Source organism: Trichosporon asahii (genome assembly GCF_000293215.1).
Source record: "Trichosporon asahii var. asahii CBS 2479 unplaced genomic scaffold scaffold00018, whole genome shotgun sequence".
NCBI classification, from domain to species: domain Eukaryota; kingdom Fungi; phylum Basidiomycota; class Tremellomycetes; order Trichosporonales; family Trichosporonaceae; genus Trichosporon; species Trichosporon asahii.
The window spans coordinates 475,617-491,148 of NW_014040906.1; the positions used below are offsets into that span (position 1 = coordinate 475,617).

Sequence of the window (15,532 nt, forward strand, 5' to 3'; positions counted from 1 at the left end):
CCGCTTGGTGATCTGTCGGTTGCAAGCTAAGTACAACCGAAGAGTCGGACCATCGTTGACCAGAGCCAGTCAATGCGTGCTTGCCGAGGTTGGCGGCGGCGTGATCGCACGATCGCGGTCTCAGCTTCATTCTCACTCTCTGTCATGATACCTGGCGGACATGGGTGTCCATGATAGCCGCAAGTACCACGAACTCCGCCAAGCAATTGTTTGCGATTGAAAATTGATCATATGGACCCAATGGACGAAGCCTGATGGACGGACAGGGAGGAATTCAGACAAACATCAGGACGTCAGGATGCAAGCTCAGGATGTTGGTCAGGAGGCATAGAGCGCCTTTAGCGTAAAAGACCGTGTCGGGCAGGTTCTGGCTGTCCTGACCGTCCTGAGTGCTTCAACTCGCCAGCTTCAATGGCCGACATGTAGAGCGCGCGACAGCTCGCCAGGCTGCCAGGGGCATTCAATCATGGAGTGAAGACGGATTATGACGCCTGTGAGGATCCGCGAGGTGGTGGCGCGAGGGGTGCTGGTTAGTCTCGGACCCTCGGACGTCCAAAGTACCGATGGCATTTCCTGTTGGCCGCGCCTTGGTGCGCTCGGTGCTCAGAGCAGTGGGTTTGGCACCATATTGCCGCTGGCACGGTCTAGAGATAGCGAACTTTGATCACTTGGTTGTTCCGTCCCAAGCGTACGCACCATGTGCTGCACCGCTCTCAGACACTGCGAGATCTTTCCGTGTGCCACTACCACCATTGCCACCACGACCGGCCGACACACACACACACAGGGAGACACCAAAGGTTGATCAGCGGAGTGCAGCTTCCGCCTGGTTCTGTACCGAGGCACAAAGCGGCCGCATTGACTTCCCCTTTCATCCCATAGCGTCAGGGCCAGGCTGGTCCGACAACGTTTCAAACCCGAATGTGCGCAGCACTAGTGCCAGAGGGTCCGCTCCTCTAACTGGGGCGCAAGCAATTGTTCGTAGTTTTCTGCTTATTGCTGAACACACTGTTGCAACGCAATGACGATTGTGTGACCTATGATTATAGATGCATGCCCTGTATTACTTGTATGCCCACAACTGCACAACTGCTAGTGTCCTATTGTTCTGATGCTAGACTTCGGAGAGAGATGAAAAGGAAACGAGAGAGAAACATATAATCGAAGCGTTTTGAAGAGCTGACGTTGGCAAGGCTTTGGGCCCTCAGTAGCCGTACCAGTGTCTTCGAACGAACAAGATAATTGAAACATATATTCGATTGGGTAGTGTTGACAATCCAAGTCGCGTGGTCGCGCACTTTTGCTGGGTATCAAATTGTCCTTTCGTTGTTGCGAATGAAGAAATATCCATCGAGGAAGCGAGCGCTGCGTACGCACCTCCCTCGTTATGTCGATGACGATGCGAATGCGAGGAAACGGCTTGTTTATTAGAGGACTCAAAAGCGCGAGAGACGACCTACTCCCCAAGGGAAGCAGTGCGCTCAATACACTCATGCAGCGGCGCTATACCACTGCTGTGTTTGTTGAGGCTCCTCAGAAACAAGGTGCTGAGCATACACAGGTCCAGAGGATGGCTGCATGTTCAGTGTCGGGGAGAAGGTTGCAGCGCCGGGCGAAATGGGAGTGTACGGGTACTCGCCACCATTGGTGTCGGCCGACTCGGGAGTGTAGCTATAGGCGGGGGATCGCTGAGGGTCGGAAAAAAGCTCAGCATCCCGCCTGGAGTACTGTCCTGGGACTGCAAGATACTCAGCCGTCGGAGTGGGAAGGCTGGGAACGGCGCTGTTGGGCATCGAGACGGTGCCGTTGGCGTCAACGACATTCGTCTGAACGCTGAGGGTCTGGACGTCGTTCGTCGAGTACGTCTTAGACGGGGGAGGTGGAACCGAAGCAATGGGGCCATTGTCGGGCATGCTGTGGCGGCGCACGACCTTGACGGGGTCCGTGGTGAGAAGCGGCTTCGGGCCAGTGGCAGCAGTTGCGCTGGCAGGCATCGCGGTGCCAGCGGCAGCAGCGGAAGCACTGACTACCCGAGGGCTGGCTTCGCCACGGGCGATGGCGGCGGCGATGAGCTGGGAAGCCGGCTTGTTGTTTGGGCCGCGCTGGCGGACTTGCTGCGAGAACTCGCAGACGAATCCCCTCTTCTGGCAACGGTTGCAGGGGTTACCACCGAAGCACTGAACGTCAGCCGAATATTCGATGGACTCAAAGTGGGAACGCCAAAGGGCGGCGTTGTCTCAGCCACACCTCCGCGGGTTGATGATCAGGATCGACCAAGCCCCCACAACTGTGCACGACGCCACCGCGAGTCTCACTCACCCTTGCTTTGCGGATGCGGCAGCGCTCACATGCCTGCGCAGTTCGAGAGCGCTTCTTGATCTCCGGCGCGGGCTGCCCGTCGGCTCCGATGATAACGGGCTTGACGCCAAGACCGATGTCCATGCCGAATTGGTCTCGGCGGTAGAGACCGGGCGTTCCGACGTATCCATAGCCCATCTCCATTCCCGGCTGCGAGTGAGCAGAGAGGGGAGTAGCTAGGTACTCAGTTCCTCCACAGTCCGAGGGCATCATCGGTGAAGGAGCGTAGGAGAAGCCACCGTCGGAGGGGAGGGGCGATAAGGAGAGAGCGTTCATGCCCCACGGCGTATGGGGGGCACTGCCAGGCATAGGGGAGTAGTTGCCGTTGGCGATGAGGGGGGAGCCGAACTGAGCGGGAGTGGTGGTAGGGGGGGTGACCAAGCCAAACTGCATGTCCTGGTGCTGGAAGTGTCCACTCTGAGGTGTGTTGTAAGAGTAGGCGTACCCCGCGCCGGCGTTAGCCTGGGCTGTGTTCAGGCGGTACATGTTACGCGGGGGCTGCTGGTTCGGGTTCGACAGCGGAACAGCGTACGGAGCGGAGGGGTATGGTTGGGCCATGTTGCTGTCCTGAATGGTGTGGTTGAGACAGAAGGAGAGGTCGGAACCAGAGTAGAGCAGAGTTGATGAAAGAGGTCGGGTGTCGAGCGGTAGAGACGGGGGAGGGGAACAGAGAGGGCGGAGAGTAAACTTAACGGAAGAAGTGAGGTTGAAGGAGCAGTTGTGCGGTCGCCAGCTAGTGTTGTTGTACAGTTGTTGGCCAAGTCAAGACAGGACGCAGCTGAGAACAACTCAACAGGTCGAAGATGTAGGATGGGGGTCTCAACACACCTAGTCTCGAGTGTCCTATATGTGTGCTGCACTATTCGTCTCGACGTCCCCGAAGAGATACAGCAACTCGATGGACCAGATTGACGGACAACGCATACGACCCGAGTGCAGGCTTTACGCTTGAGCATAACGCTGGGATTTAGCCTAATGGGCGTTTCCTGAAGCGACAGGTTAAGCACCTGAACCCGGGCACGGCAAGCGTTCCCCCAGTAGGACTGTCTCTAACACTCGCATGCTACAACACCCCAGGCCGTGTCGCGTTGGTCTCTTGCTTGGGCGTACCAGGCCTAGAGTACCGCATCGGCAGTAGATACGTTTGATGAAAGCACTGGTCAGGTCGTTCAGGTCGAGTTCAGGTCCTTTGCTCTTCGTAGAGGACCCTGAGGTACGCGATGCCGTCAGAGGCGGTCTCAATCAGCACTGTGAGAGAGGTGAGAGGTCAGGGGTAGAAGGGATGTCTCCCTCAAAGGCACGACAGGTGCAGGCATGCAGGGTGCGTCAGGCAACTGCGTTCTGAGCCTTCTAAGGAAAAAGCAGTCCCGTGGTTGTGTCTTGCAGAATGTTTGCCAGAACGCTGACCTGACCGAGAGTGACGCCACGGTACCCAGGAACAGAGGGTCTGAAGGGGAGTACGTGAGTCCAACCAAGCCTCACGGCCAAGAGGTCAGTCGCCATTCCTCTGCTCCCTTGCGTACGGCTGCTCTTGACCGCGCCTGACGTCGATGGTTTGCGCGAGGTCCCATCCTGTCCATGATGCTCCCCTCGAGTCTCAGGCGCGTGTTCGGGCCAATCGCATGATCGCATCCCTGGTGCCCACTAGCTCGTCAAGGTAGCCCACGTTGATCTCCTTCGCTTTTGGCTCTCGTCCCAGGACCTTTCGAGTTGTGGGGGTCCATCTCGAAGCCACAGTCCAGCCTGACAACTAACAGGCTTGGTTCCATCGCAGAGGTCGAGGTATGGGTTCATATGATTCTGAGCTCGAGCCTGACGGAGCGCATCTTCTCGACAACCGACTACCCCACAGGCTATCGGCGCCATAGTCACGCTGCTCCGTCCTGACCTTGATCGCTGCACCACATGACTACCCTATCAGTTTTGGTGTGGGCGCGCGGGCTGACGGGCAGCTCAACGCAATCATGAGTGCTTCCATTGATTTTCCCTCCCAGGCCTCTGGAGGATCTCCCGATTCAGCAATACGGCCATAATTCTACGGGACCCCACTTGGAAGGTATGGACTGCTGGACGCAGAGGACCCAGGGTCACTGCAAGGGGTGAATTGTTCAAACACTTAGCACTAGACTTCTCAGCCCTGCTGTCTCCTGATAGCCTTGGAGAGTGCAGGACGCGAGGACAGCCCAGGGTAACGTACGCGTTGTGGGCTTTCAAGCCCGTCCAAGCCGGCCGACCCGGTTGAGGTGAGAGGCCCTAGGTACCCTGCGCTCGCTTTTCATAGTGTAAATCTAGTGGCCATCAATGCCGTAATGCAAGTTGAATTCTTGTTACTTCAGGTACACCTTGTGTATGTCCATCCGGTCCGCTCGACCCGTAAAGCTCCCTCGTCGTTGGCCAGTACTACGAATCCTTTCATGGGCTCAACCAACACGGGCCACGGGCTGCTTGGGTTGCGGGAAGCTAAAGCGCGTCTTGACGTGGTTTCATCATTAAACCAAGGCGAGCAGAGGGAGATGCCGAATTTCATCACATGGTCCAATGGAGCGCTACTGACTGCGGGCATCCTGCACCTCCCCCATGTGAGCTCTGATGCGAATGGTGGCCAACCACTGCATTCACAGGCAGACGGACGAACGTTCAAATGATGATGCAGAAGTTTCTCGCACCCACTCGTGTCGCGTTAGTGGGACTTTGCGGGAAGGTGTGCAATGCAATGTGCGCTGGGCAAGCCGAATGATGGAGCCCGTGGCGTACTGGGTCAGATGAAGCAAAGATCAGCAGTTGAAATCGGCCTCGTAGTCACACGCTGCACGTCAAGCGCAAACACAAACGCCAACGGAAATGTGGGTCGGAGAAATCCTACTTGGCAGCTCACTAATCAAGGTTTGGTGGTCTCGGAGCCGTCGAATGCTTGCACTTCATTGAGCCTCAGGTGCCCGGAGAATCTCCCATTCACTCGACAGGCTCGAATTGGAGCGTTTAGCCTTCAGAAAGTCACAGCACTTTCTTACAGGAACACTCCCCAGGTCATCACAAGCCTACACTTGAAGAGCACTGACGCCACGGGTGCCTCCCGATGCAAATTGTGTCTTTTGCGCGCCGTGTAGCCAGCACGTCCATCACCCTCGGTTCCAATCCTTTGACCACGCTATTGGTTCGGACGCATCTGGGAGGGCAGTAAGGGCGTGACGAGGGAGAACATGCCTAAACCCTGTTTTGCTTCTACCCGAACTCTATGCCTGCGCGTAGCCAGTGCATGCGACATCAAGGCTGAAGAGGTACAGATCGGACTCTGACCTGCAGACCTTCGCCGTACCTTCTATCTCGGCTGACCCTGAACATCACGTTATGTCGCGCCTCACGTCGTACTTCCAAAGATCCTCAGGATAGGTAGTAACTGGGCTGTTATACTCGGGCTCTGCAAACGCCGCTTGGCGAGGAGTACGATGCGACCCAGGAACAGTGAGCTTTGCATGGATTTAGCAACAGCCATAACGCTCGCGTACGCTCGTGCACGTCCATTGATCTGTCGAGAGAATAACGACAAACCCAAAGATGGATTACGAGGATTACTACACCGCCTCTATTCACGTTTGAGTGACCGGCCGACTGGAGTGAGGCGAACCAGACTTACATCGACAACCCCGTGCTAACTGTGTGCTTCGGTTGTCTCAGACCTGTTGCAGGCACAGTTTCTGTTCAAGCGTGGTCCACGCATCATGGTACGGCACGGCGACCGATGTCCCCGTGGAGAAGATCTGCAAGAAGGCTGGTCAGCGGCGCCATGCTGCACCACGCTGCCGCCTACACGCGCAACCTAGCACCCTCAAACAAGCCTCTTGCCTTGCTTACTGTGGCGGAATCCAAAGCGACTTCGCATCACGGGAAGGCATTCTGTCAGTTACGTAGCCTGGTACAAGCACTTCTCAGGAGACATCTTGAAAGCGGAGCAAGGGGAGATCAAGAAACAGGGTGCTGTGAGGGGCCCAAGTGTGTCCCCACAACCCCAAGCGGGCTTGTTCGAGCGTTCCCTTCCGTCCTCTTCCCCCTGCACAACGGTTACGGCGGTTTCTGTGGAAAAACAGCCCCGAACGTTGAAGCTTTAAGCCTCGAGAGGAACTGCTTGTCGATCTGCGCTCGGTGCTACCGATGTCTCTCGGTAATGGGGACGGCCTGATGCACACAACACGATGAATTGCTGGACCAAGGGAATAGACTCAGAACCCTGACGACTTAAAACGTTGATAAAGAGTCTCCTTGTTCCAGACGGGGAGGTGTGTTAGGGTATGCACGTCCTCGCGAGCCGTAGTCCGTTGCTGAGCCGTGCACTCCGGATCTGCGATTGGGTCTCGCGTTCCGTGTAGAGCCGAAGTGTCTGTCGATGCTAAGACATCAATGCAAAGTGGGATTGCTAGTAGCGAGCGAGAATGGACCCAACGGATTGCACACGCGCCTCCAGTTCCTGTTCATGCGCCTGGCACTGCACGGGTCATCACCAGTTACAGCCGCGGGATTCAACATGAAACACGCTGATCTGCTGCGAATCAGGTGGCCTGTACTGTATGAAGACAAACAGCTGGTCGTCGTTCTGCGGCCGGACGGCCGTCGGAAGTGATCACGCAAAAGCTCCTCGGGTCGAGGTACGAGGCGGTCTGTTGCTCCGCTTGTCCAGTCGACGGAACGAACAACATGGCACCGCGTTTCTTCCTCTTCAAGGATTCCCATATCCGAGCTCAACGCTTCGACGAGCTTGAAGCAAGCAAAGGAAAACTTGTTTCTCGAGTCGGGGTGCGCTTAGGGGCAGGTTGGGTTGTTGTCACGAGCACACCGAGGTCTGGAAGCGCTCCAGGCAGGGACCTTGACGGCAAAGGTACGGGACATGCTCAGATTCGGTGTGGTTAAACGCAGTCCCGTACGAACTATAAAACTGCGTCGGGCGAGGTTAAGAATGAATATAAGCCTTTATCTGAAACCAGACTCACCCCAGACATACCACCAGGTCCAGCGAGGTCCAGCAGGTCCAGGGAGGCTTTAGTGACGTCTTTGTGAGGTCCGGCCAGCAGTGCGTGCTGCCAAGCCCAGTGAGGTCCGGGAGGACCTGGAGGGACATGACAGTCAGCGAAGCTTAAAAGCTTAGAAACGGTACCATCGCCACGCGAGGCGCGCTCTCCAGTCTCCGACTCGAGCGTCGTGCACGGCCAACGATCAGCGCGTTTGCCAATTAGGCATTTGCGACGCTCGCGACGCTGGCTATCCCAGTCCGTCTCGTCGCCATCGAAACTCCTTTCCTGAACGTCTCAACTATACCGAGATACCGGCGACCTTGTCGCAATCCTCTGTTCCCATGACTCAGGATCAACTCAGTACCGCCGCACTGTATTATGATGGTGCACCACATGCGTCCATCGCCACTGACGTGGAGCTACTTGCAGCACCGTCTCTTCCTTTTCACGTGATCGTCGAAGAATGCCCACTTACTGTCATCGGTGGCAGATGGCCGTTTGCCTAAGGTCCTCGTTCTGAGAACGCCTTTCGCGAACTACTCGTTAGAGGTTTCGCTAGGGAACAATTCGAAGAGGGCTGCCTGGTAGACATGGTTATGCTCCTGTCAACTGATTCCAAGGAACCTTCAACGAGGGAGGCGGGGCGACTCACCCAACGAATCGGCTTTCTTGTATTTCTCGGCATTCTGAATTATGGAAGGTACTTCGTTCGGCTACCTCCAGCCTCCTCGACCTGCCTCTCTAAATGAGAGCGGGATACGTTGGAAAGCAAATTTCTTTGTACCACAAAGCTGGACAATGGGCCGACTCATGAGGCTACTCCTGGTCCATTAAGTCTAGTCAAGGTTAGATTGGGAGTCGAAACGAGAACGGCAGCCTATGAGGATTCGTCTTCGTGCACCCAAAACGCGGCCAGGAGTCATCGTCGCGGACCTCGAGCATACAACTCTCGATACCTCAGAGCACCCAGAGCCCCAGGTTTTTGCGACGACAAGCAACGTAATATTGACTGTCTTTGCGGAATCGTCGTCGCATGGGTTTGGCCCGGGGGGCCCAGAAGCGACGGGATCCGGTTCCAGAGAACACATCGGAATCTCTTCCGATTGAGAGACGGAACAGTAAGGGCCGGAGCCTATTCCAGGAAGCCGGTAGTGAAAAGCAAAGGTCGTCGGCCAAATCCATGACTTCGTTGAGTGCATAAAGGCTTGATAATGTCATTAAAGTCGCTGATGCAAGCACATTCTATGCCACAGAGCGTCAGACATTCACTCAGAAGACTGACGAGGTGGAGGTGGAGGTGGGTGGCAAATTTGGCGTGGAAGCCACGTGACTGTCTGAAATTACTTCATGCCATTGCAGAAGTTCGAGCTTGAAGACAAGGATGAAGTCCAGCTCAGGCGTTCGAGCTCCATAACGCACTCTTCACGCTCGAAAACATGGACAACATCGAACGCAGGAGACTGAAAGTACCGCAACTACCGATTCCGACGTTGACCGATGCCGCTTCGGCCGCCGCCTGGCGACAAACGTTGGTTCAGACGTTCGTGCTCCTCGACTACCACAACACACTGTACCAGCAGACGGCGCCCACAGGATGGAAGTGGTCCAAGGCCGACTCGGAGGAAGTAACTTGGGAACAGCAGCAGTCTTGGGCTATCGATGTCTTCCTTTCGACGATCGCAAAGGAGCACTACAAGAACCTCGCGAGCCAGAAGGAAACCGTCGCTGCGGCATGGACCCGACTGAACGACAAGTTCAAGGCGTCGCAGGGCGAGATCGCTGTGTATTACCGACTGCCAACATTGGAGCCTGGATTTGACTCTGAACAGGCTGAAGCTCACCTCTCGCTCTTCGACCAGCGCTTCATCCTCCTCACTGCGTGCGGAATCAAGCTCACGGACGACATGAAGGTTGGCATGTTCGTCGGTAGTCTGCCGCCAGACTGGGACGCCGACTTCCTCAAGCAGAAGCGAACATGGCCGATGTACCGCAAGCGCTTCGAGTGGATGACTGCACCCCACCGGTTGGGAAAGAAGAAGAGCGATAAGCCAAGTGAAGCGCAGACGGACAAGCCGGCGGCAGTGGATTCGGATGCAAAGCCGGACCTCGGTGTCCCGGAGAAGCAGGAGAAGCCTTCCCAACTGCGACAGTCCTGGACTGAGAAGCGCCAGCAGCAGGAAGCTCAGCAGGAGCACGCTCGACCCATCCGACAGCCTCGCCCGCCGCCGCAGGCCGAGGCCGACGGCTCGAGCTCGAAGACGCTCCGGCCTCAGCCGTCGCACTCAAAGCTTCGCAAGCCGAGCCATGGCAACGGCGACAACGCGCACGGTGAAGGCTCTAGCTTATTGAACCGCCGCGTCTCCACCTCCCGCTCCCACCCTCGACCTCATCCTCCGCATAAGCCTAAGCCGACAACGACACAGCCGAAGTCCGCCGCCCAGGCCGATCCCGCTGGACCGAAGTTCAGCCAGTCGAACCCCTTCGACGTCCTCGGCGACATGGACGGTGCCAGTGAGGCTGGCTCAAGCACGGCCGCTGCCTCCTCGTCTGCCGCCGCCGGCCGACTCCGATCGAGTAACCGCCCCGGATCGTCTGCCAGCTCGCACGCCGAAGCAGGACCCAGCCGACACCACCGCAAGATGTCTCACTCGGAGGGCCGAGCGAGCCGCTCCAGCGACGTCGACCAGCTGGCCACGGGCATGCAGGACCTGAGCACCGAGTACTGCACCAACTGCCATGTGTCGGGGCACGACGTGTCGCGCTGCTACAAGCGAGCGTGGTGCTCGCACTGCCAGATCCCCGGCCACCACGTGAGCAAGTGCCGCCGGAAAGCGATGGGTGCGCCAAAGCGTCACAGGCGGAAGGGGGAGCAGCGCGAGGCAATCGTGGAGGAGGAGGAGCTCGAGGAGGATCCCGAGGTGCTCGTCGAGGCGGACCATCTATCTCTTATCAATCCCGCGACGCTCGCCGAGGCGTGCGACAGCGAAGAGGGGCCATTCTGGATCGAAGCGATGGAGCTCGAGAAGGCCCGTCTCCTGCGAAACGGAACGATAGAGGAGAGTGCGCTTCCCGAGGGCCAGCGCGCGGGCTTCACTGACTGGGCGTACTGCCGCCAGATCAAGCGCGACTACGCCAAGTATCGCTGCCGCGTGCACGGGCTGGAGGAGGAGCGCGGCGACGTGGCGGGCAGCATCCCCGCTCTCCGCGTCATCCTGTCCTACGGCGCGAGCCTGGGCATGCGGTTCCGGCACCTCAGTGTTGACATGAGTGTTCCCCTGGCGGAACCGGCGTACGTCAGCGCGCCGAACGGCGCGGGCGTGTGGAAGGTGAACAAGTTCCTGCGCGGTATGAAGGGGAGTAGCAAGGCTCTGGACCGGGCGCTGCGCGACTGCCTCCTCGCGTGCGACTTCAAGAAGTGCAAGGAGGACGGCGTCTTCGTCCTCCTCTCGCCGCAGGGCCGTCCGCGCGCCATCGTCTTCCAGCAAGGTGACGACGTGCTCGTCGCCTCGTGGACGGCGGGACTCAAGACCATCGTGCCCGTGATCAAGACGAAGATTAAAGACTCGGGCGGCTCAGTCGACGACCTAGGCGACCCCGCGCTCTTCCTGGGCATCGGCGTCGAGTGCTTCCCGCACAACTGCGATGTGCTCCTGCAGCAGAACCACTACGTCGACCACATCCTGGCGGGTGTGTCCGAGCTCTCCACAGTCGAGGACCGCACCTCGCCCCTTGCCCCGGGGACTTTGGAGGAGCTCGCGAGCGCGCCGCCCGAGACAGAGACCCCAGTGGACCGGAAGTGGTGGCGCAAGATTCTGAACCAGCTCGGGTGGCTTGCGCGGTGTACCCGGCCCGACATAGCTTTTGCCGTCGCGTACCTCTCGCGGTTCAGCAACAGCACGACGCTTGGCAATGCGCACCGCGCCGCCCTCCTCAACCTCCTCGCGTATCTGCGTGCGCGGCGCGAGTTTGAGTTCAAGCTCGGCAACGACGAGGACACGAGCGAGCCGCACTGCGCGCGCGCGTACAGCCACGGGTTCATGGCGCCGGCCCTCGACGTGAGCCATGTGGGGTGGGCTTTGCTTCTGGACGGAAGCACGGTGGACTGGGCGAGCCACAAGTCCTCGGTCGCGGCGACGGGGCTCGAGGCCGACCTGGTCGCACAGGGCGAGGCGGCGCACCGCCTCGTGTGGCTGCATGACCTGCTTACTGAGCTTGGCGTGGTTGTGTCCCCGCACGGACTGCTGTTTGGGGACAACTGCGGCGTCGTCAACAACCAGGCCACGCTCGTTGAGGTCTTCAAGCGCAACAAGCACGTGCTCGCCGAGTACCAGTTCATGCTCGACTTGGAGAGCAAGGATCGCCTCAGGCTGCACGGGTGCGACGACGACCAGCCGGCCAAAATGTGCTCCATGCCCGTCACCGGCGCCGAGTTCAACCGCTACAGGCTCATGTACGGGCTTGAGCGGCAGCTGGACATCAGCCAGGTCGAGATGATGAAGGGCAAGACGAACGAGGAGGCACTCCACCATCTGCTCTGGGAGGAGGACTCGGACGACGACGTCCGCAACGAGAACAATGAACGCTACCCTGACGGCGTCGACGCCGCCAACGCGCCGACCGTCACGTATACCACGACGCAGGGTCAGTAGATATATTAGAGTGGACACACGCCCGCGCGCATTTGTATTACTATCGCAATCTCTATGCATACAACAGTGGACACTCCGTCTATTACGCTCTGCACACAGCACCCTCTCACTCACGCCAGCTCACGCCGCCACGGCCGCCGGTCGAGTCTCCGGCTTGTTCGCGTACCAACACTTGTGGCACTCCAATCCCGCAGTCGACTCGTGCCAGCGCGGAGACACGTCGACGCCGCAGACCGCGCAAGTCTTGGCGGTCGTCATGACGACGTCCTTGTCCTCGCTGAGCTCAATCTTGACCTCGTCGACGGTAGGCTCGAACCGGTCGAGCCGCTTCGCCTTGCGGAGGAGGGGGAAGAGCTCATCAGAGGGGATCGCCTTGTACGTCTTGTTGTAGACGTTGAGTGCGCACTCGCCTTGCTCCGGGTCGAGCTCGAACATGTCCGTCGTCGCTGTCGTGGGCGGCGGCTCGTGCCCCTTGCACCACACGCCTGGGCTCATGATCCCCGCGTCGTCCTTGAACGTCGTTATCGTCGCGGTCACGTCGCGCTTGCCCGCTTTCACGGGCGAGAAGAAGAAGCCCAGCTTGTATCCTGCCATATAAGCGCAGGAGACGTGGTACACCGCCCCGCACCCCGAGGTGCAGGGGATTTTGGCGCCATCGGCCTGTCCGCACAACGTGCAGATTGCCTCCCAGCTCGCGTCGTGGATCGCGCTTATCCCCTCCACGTCCTTCAGCGTCGTGCCGTCGCTGAACTGCACCTCGGGCGTCCACGAGGCGCAAATAATGTGCGCCCACCGACACCCCTCGGTCGGCTTGAGCGCCGAGAGGACGTCAAAGTCGGCAGGCGGCTTCTTGTTCTTCGGCGCGAGCTTGAGCGCGACACTGGCCTGGTCGCGAGGGCACAGCATGCACTTGATGTCGAGGTTGTTCTCCTCGTTCGTCACGTTGGCGCACAGCTCGCACTCCCACTCGGCACCCAGGTCCTCGGGCTTGATGCCATAGCAGCCCGCGTGGGCCGAGAACGTGCACGTCTTGCACCGCGCCATGCTCGCCTTGGGCTCCATGCGGCGGCAGAGGGAGCACGGCGGCAGCTTCGGCGGTCCCTGGGGCACGGGGGTCGAGGTGCCGCTCGCCGAGTCGGCCTTGGCGCCGCGCCTGCTCTTGGGCTCTTTGCGATAGTCGCGCTTCGCGTCCTCGGCTTTAGGGGCAGAGAGCACGCCGTACTTTCTGTAGTTGGAGCCGCAGGTCTCGCACATCGCGTTGCCGGTCACGGAGCGCGGACACTTCCACCACACGTTGCTAATCCGCGTCCAACACACGGCGCACTGCAGCTTGTGGTCCCGTACATAGTTGGCGTTGTAGAGCGAGCTCGCGTCGTCGTCGGGCATCTCAGAGTCGGCGCGGCGAACGTGTCCCAGCGGAATTGGGCCGAGCGTCGACGACGTCCGCCCGTGGATCGAGTGCACCTTGCGGTGCTGCCGGAGGAGCTCGTTCTCCGCCTTGTACTTCTTGTTCTTCCACATGTACGTGTACCGCACGACCTCGGCTGGCCGCTTGCCGAGCACCTTGGATGCGGCCGAGGCCTGCAGGCCGTTCCACTTTGCGAACTCGGCCTCGAGCAGCCGCGTCTCCTCGTCAGACCACACCATGGGGTTGAAGTCGGCCAGCTTGAGAGACTTCAGGTACCGAATGGCGTCGTCGCGGCCATAGGCAGTGTATGCCTCCACGGCGGCGTTCAGCCGGCGCACGTCATAAGGGGGGACGGGCATCTTCATCCTGCGCACCTCCTCCATGTAATCGGCGAGGTCGTCGCTGGGCTCGCTCAGGACCATTAACGTCGGATCGTGGTTCTGCTCTCCGGGGTCGTAGCCGCGCTCCAGAATCAACCGCGACGAGCCAGTATCCAGCAGGGACGACTGGCGCTTCTCCTCTGCGCGCTGCTGCTCCTCCCACGTCATCACGTTTGCCTGGAACTTGGTTCCCACGCGCGTCACGGCACGGGGATAGATCAGATCCTCGGCGTCCAGCGTGTCCTCAGCACGAGTATGCAAACTGTCATGTCAGCTAAGCACGGCCACACGTGAGCTCACCCAAAGTACCTCCACGGCCAGCCACGGAACATGACGTCTGGCTTGTCAAAGATCTTCTCATTCGCAGCCGCCGCCGCAGCCTTCTCTTTCCTGGACTGCGCCTTTGTGCGCGGCGGTGCTGAGCCTCCGTTCGAGACGAACCGGTACTTCTCCGACTCGACATCCTTGCGGCGCTGGATCGTGCACGCAAGACATGCCCACGAGTAGCCCTTTGCAGGCTTGGCGAGCAGGGGCGGGTTGAGACAGCTCATGTGGTAGAACTGCTTGCACACCTCGCACCGGACCGTGTCCTGACTAGCGGCCCATTGTTCGCACACGCAACACGTGCGATACGCGTCCAGCAGGTCTGCAACCATCTCCTTCTCCGTGAGCAGGTACTCATACCGAGACAGCAGCACTTCCTTGACGTGGGGCGGGACTGTACGTCAGGTCAGCAACGCGCAAGGTACCTACTGTTGTTGACGGTGACGGTGCGCACGACCTCGTACTCGCGCTTCGAGTAGGGGTCGAAGAACTTGTGAAAGTAGAAGTGGTCCGGCGTATGCTTCCATGCAATCAGGTCCGAGATCTTGTCCTTGTGCCGCACATAGCAGCGGCCGCGGACGACCGAGATGGGCTCAATCACCGTGTGAATCGTGCCCAGGAGCAGGCGGTAGTCTGAGATGGCCCTGCCAGAAATCTGTCCTCGTCAGCTTTCCGCCGGTCTGTTGGTGCCGACACTGGGGCGCGCGCCAATCGCCAATGAAATGGCCACTGATGATTTGACGGGCAAAGGAGACGCAACTCACGTCGTTCGGACGGTAGTACAACGAGAGGCGGACGTGCAGCTCGTTCGAGTGGTGACGCGAGCCCTTCTTCTGCGCTATGCTCGGCGGGAGAAACTCGAGGATGCGCGCAACGCTGTACGGTGATCCTGGGGGTTAGATCTGAGTCATCCCAAACGGCGGTCGACTAACCATCACGGTCATTGAAGGGGGGAGAGACGTAAACATGGTCTGGGGTCAGCTGTGCAGAGCGCTGGTATAGCTTACCATTGATGTGAACTGTCTCTCCGTTTGTCGCCTTGGCCGAAGTGACGGTAAAGCCTTGCTGGGCCAGATCAGCGCGCGACGGCATGGTGGGTGTGTGACGACCCCGCCGGCGGTGGAGTGGATGACGGCTCTGCCCTGCTTCCTTGCACTAGCTCGTTGAGCTAGGAGAGTGGACAGCGAGATGCCGAGTGTGTGCGGTACCGGCAGTCCAAGGACAGCAGCTGCAGGCAGGTGCCGATGGTGGAGTCAGGCGGAGGTGGACGATGTTGTGAAAGTAAGAAGGCGGCGAGTGAATACAGCTTACACCATTCGCTACACCCCCCGTGATGTTCAATCTGGCCCAGTCGATGGCCGCAGTACCATCCTTTGCGCAGCTCATGCATGCTCATATGGGTTGGTATGT

At 59.0% G+C, this 15,532-nt stretch overlaps 3 protein-coding genes across 3 annotated transcripts; 1 reads left to right on the forward strand and 2 right to left on the reverse strand.

Annotated features, from left to right (window-relative positions):
* Window positions 1-1,490: 1,490 nt before the first annotated feature.
* Window positions 1,491-2,916, reverse strand: A1Q1_08126 (uncharacterized protein; the record flags this gene model as incomplete). The annotated part of the gene is made up of 2 exons (XM_014326273.1): window positions 1,491-2,177; window positions 2,320-2,916. The coding sequence occupies 2 exons, from the start codon at window positions 2,914-2,916 to the stop codon at window positions 1,491-1,493; spliced, it is 1,284 nt and encodes a 427-aa protein (XP_014181748.1).
* Window positions 2,917-8,797: 5,881 nt separating this feature from the next.
* A1Q1_08127 (retroelement pol polyprotein-like protein) lies at window positions 8,798-12,010 on the forward strand (the record flags this gene model as incomplete). Its single annotated transcript, XM_014326274.1, has 1 exon — window positions 8,798-12,010. One exon carries the CDS (start codon window positions 8,798-8,800, stop codon window positions 12,008-12,010), a length of 3,213 nt encoding a protein of 1,070 aa, XP_014181749.1.
* A 120-nt stretch (window positions 12,011-12,130) lies between these two features.
* A1Q1_08128 (Znf1) lies at window positions 12,131-15,214 on the reverse strand (the record flags this gene model as incomplete). Its single annotated transcript, XM_014326275.1, has 4 exons — window positions 12,131-14,060; window positions 14,108-14,516; window positions 14,887-15,024; window positions 15,130-15,214. 4 exons carry the CDS (start codon window positions 15,212-15,214, stop codon window positions 12,131-12,133), a joined length of 2,562 nt encoding a protein of 853 aa, XP_014181750.1.
* Between the last annotated feature and the right edge of the window lie 318 nt (window positions 15,215-15,532).